General features: G+C 57.1%; 1 protein-coding gene across 1 annotated transcript in view; it reads right to left on the bottom strand.

Annotated features, from left to right (window-relative positions):
- RAB26 (RAB26, member RAS oncogene family) overlaps positions 1-1,043 on the bottom strand; it is a 28,341-nt gene extending 27,298 nt beyond the window's left edge. Inside the window, exon 1 of the mRNA XM_026858810.1 lies at positions 933-1,043. Within this exon, the coding sequence (XP_026714611.1) occupies positions 933-1,040 (108 nt within the window). The 5' untranslated portion in view covers positions 1,041-1,043. The remainder of the gene's footprint in view (positions 1-932) is intronic.
- Between the last annotated feature and the right edge of the window lie 1,811 nt (positions 1,044-2,854).

Here is a 2,854-nt window from a genome sequence, read left to right as displayed (position 1 = left end):
CCCAGCCCCACGGAGGGTGCCCAGCAGGGTTTGGGTGCAGCTCCCCAGCCAGGTTTGGGCTCCGTCCCCCAGCAGTTGGGGTCCCCGCAGTCGGGGCACAGTGGGGGGGGGGTCACTCGAGGCAGACATGTCCCTGCGAGGGGCAGAGCCCAGGGGGCGGCAGGCTCGAGTGTTCCTAAAACAGGAACCCGCGTTATCCCCAGTTTGTGTCAGCAACTGGTTTTGGTGAGCAACACTTGGCATCTGAGTGCGAGCGAAGCGTCACCTGAGGCACTTGCGGGTCCCTCGTCTGGAATAAATGTCTTTAGCTGTGACATATTTCCAGTGGTGCGGCCTCCTCCTGCCTGGTGAAGGATGCTCTGCCCACACCAGGGCATTGTAAGGTGTGAGCTGTCTCCCCTCTGCCCCACATTCCCCACATCACCCCCTCTGTCGAGCTGTCCCATGGGTGCTGTGCAGCCCTAACACGCTGCTCTCGGGGCTCCTCTGGCACCAGGATTCTCTGACAAAACAGTTATTCTCTGACAGCTCAGTGACCTCTCGCTCAGAGGGAGCTGTGCCACCCCAGCACCACCCCCCCACGTCAGCACCCCAAAGCTGTACTCAGGGGATGTTCCCAGTGGATTTTTGTTTGGGGTTTGTTTGGTTTGTTTTACTTTCAAAAATAACCAAATAACTCTTAAAAACACAGAAACCGACTTAAGGAAATATTGTCACTGGGCAGAAGCTCAGTCTCAGCAGTGGCTCTTACAGGAATCACCCCCAGGACCCAGCACAGAGGACACACTCCCTATCCTCGTGCAAAGCAGTAACGAAGAGGCTTTAAGGGGATTTAAGTCCTTGGAGCAACATTTTCTTACCCCCTCTGCAAAAGCCAGCACTTACCTGCCAGGCTGAGCAGGCAGGGGCTGAGGAGCCCCCCAGGCACTTACCCTGAAGTCGATTCCAACCGTGGAAATGAAGCTGCCGGCCAGGAAAGCGCCGTCTTTGAACCGCACCAGCAAGCAGGTTTTGCCGACCCCTGAGTCGCCCACCAGCATCACCTGCGACCGAGGAGGAGGAGGAGGGGTCATTAGACACGGTGTTTTGGGAAGGAAGCCCCACCACAGCTGGTACCTGCTCCATCCCAAAAGGCCCATCCTGGGAGCAGGCAGCAGCTCCTGTATTCTTGAGGGAAACGAGCACGTGCAACAGCAACAGACCCTGTCCAGTACTGAACAGATTCCCCGTGGGGGCACAAACATCCCCTGAAAACCAAGAAGTGCTGTCTAGGCAAGGCAGGCTGCAACCCGATGGCTGCAGGGCCCTCGCAGTCCCCAGCGCACCCATCAAACACCCCATACCCACCATGGGGGGGCTTTCCGGGAGGGTGCCACTGCCCACAGGGAGACTTCAGGGGGTCTCCCAACCATAAGCACTGACTCCAGGGGTGCCCTCTGTGAGCAAACACCTTCAGCGTGACATGCACAGCCTCACAGCCACCCTCCCAGTCCTCGGAGTTGCCGAGAGAGCAGTTCCCAGTGCTGCCTGCCTCATTTTCCCTACCCAGCAGCATCTCTGGGTGCAGATGAGTCCGGCACCCACTGTGCCACAAAGAAACCACAGCAGAGCCAAAGCTGCTCCCAAACGCAGCTCTCCAGAGCCTCTGCTCAAACCACAAGCCCTCCCAAGCCCTCTGACCCCGCTCCCCTCAGCAGGACAGCGGCTCCCCGCCACCAAGAAAGCCCAGACCACGCAGCAGAGCAGCTTCTGCACCCGCGCCGAGTCGCATGGCGTCACACCAACATGTCAGGGCTCCCATTAGCCTTCCACAAGCCATTCGCCTGTGACCAAACTGGACTGATTTTAAGGCAAGCACAGCCCTGGGTCACACCGAACCCATGCGGGGACCTGCAGAAGCAGCAAATGCCACCGGCTCTCCATAGAGCAGCCTCCCGAGCGGTGGCAGCAGTCCCGGCCACTGCTGTAACTTGTTTTGGGGTAGGGGGGTGGCCAGGGTCTGGCCACAGTGCTCCATCACTATGGTATGGAGCCCCACGCACAGCCATGCTCCAGCACCACGGGGTTAGGGAAGCCAGCGAGGCCATGGGTGTGTCTGTGTGAAGCCAAGGGAAGAGGAGGAAAAATTAAACAAACAAACAAAAAAGTAATCTTTGGTACAAAATAGTAGTATTGATTTTTAAAAATAAACTTTCCAGATCTCTGTTTTAGAGCAGGGAGACCTTTAAAGCAGTTTCTACTTGCCCAGCACCACTGCAGCCTCACCCAGGGCAGGCAGCAGTGCCCAGGACCAGGCTCAGTGATCAGGATCCAGCCCTGTGCCTGGGACTTGCATTTGGCCACTGCCTCTGGCAGAGCTTGGGACCCTCAAGAGAGGGGTAAGGGAAAGAGAAAGTTTAATAAACCAGGTTTTTACTGAATATGAAGCAATTTCTCTGTCATTGGTGCTAAACCAGATGGACCGTTAGCAGAGGTTTTGGCTACCTGTCACGTTTGGGCTTACCCAAGACCTCGCTTGGCTCATCCCGGTGCCTGGGCAGGGAGAGGCGAGCTCAGGGAGCCCAGGACCAGTGTGAACACCAAGATGGCTCCATGTTAGGGAAGCTGTTGAACCATCACTGCAGCTGTATCCACATCAACCACCTGCCAAAGCCACCAAATTCATCTCTTGAACACCCCTCAGCTCCTACTCCACGTCCCAACTCTCACCAACGCGACTGCCACAGCCACCGAGCTCTCCTGCCAAGGCCGGACTTGCCATTAGCAAACACCATCATCTTGGGGCTCGATCCCCCGTGCCCGGGTAGGGAGATCTGCGTTCAAAATGCAGCTGGATGGGTTGCGCTGAGCTGTG

Source organism: Athene cunicularia (assembly GCF_003259725.1).
Source record: "Athene cunicularia isolate RWA chromosome 14 unlocalized genomic scaffold, athCun1 chr14_part1, whole genome shotgun sequence".
NCBI classification, from domain to species: Eukaryota; Metazoa; Chordata; class Aves; order Strigiformes; family Strigidae; genus Athene; species Athene cunicularia.
The sequence above is the reverse complement of the archived record's forward strand: the minus strand, read 5'-3'. Positions and strand labels throughout refer to the sequence as shown.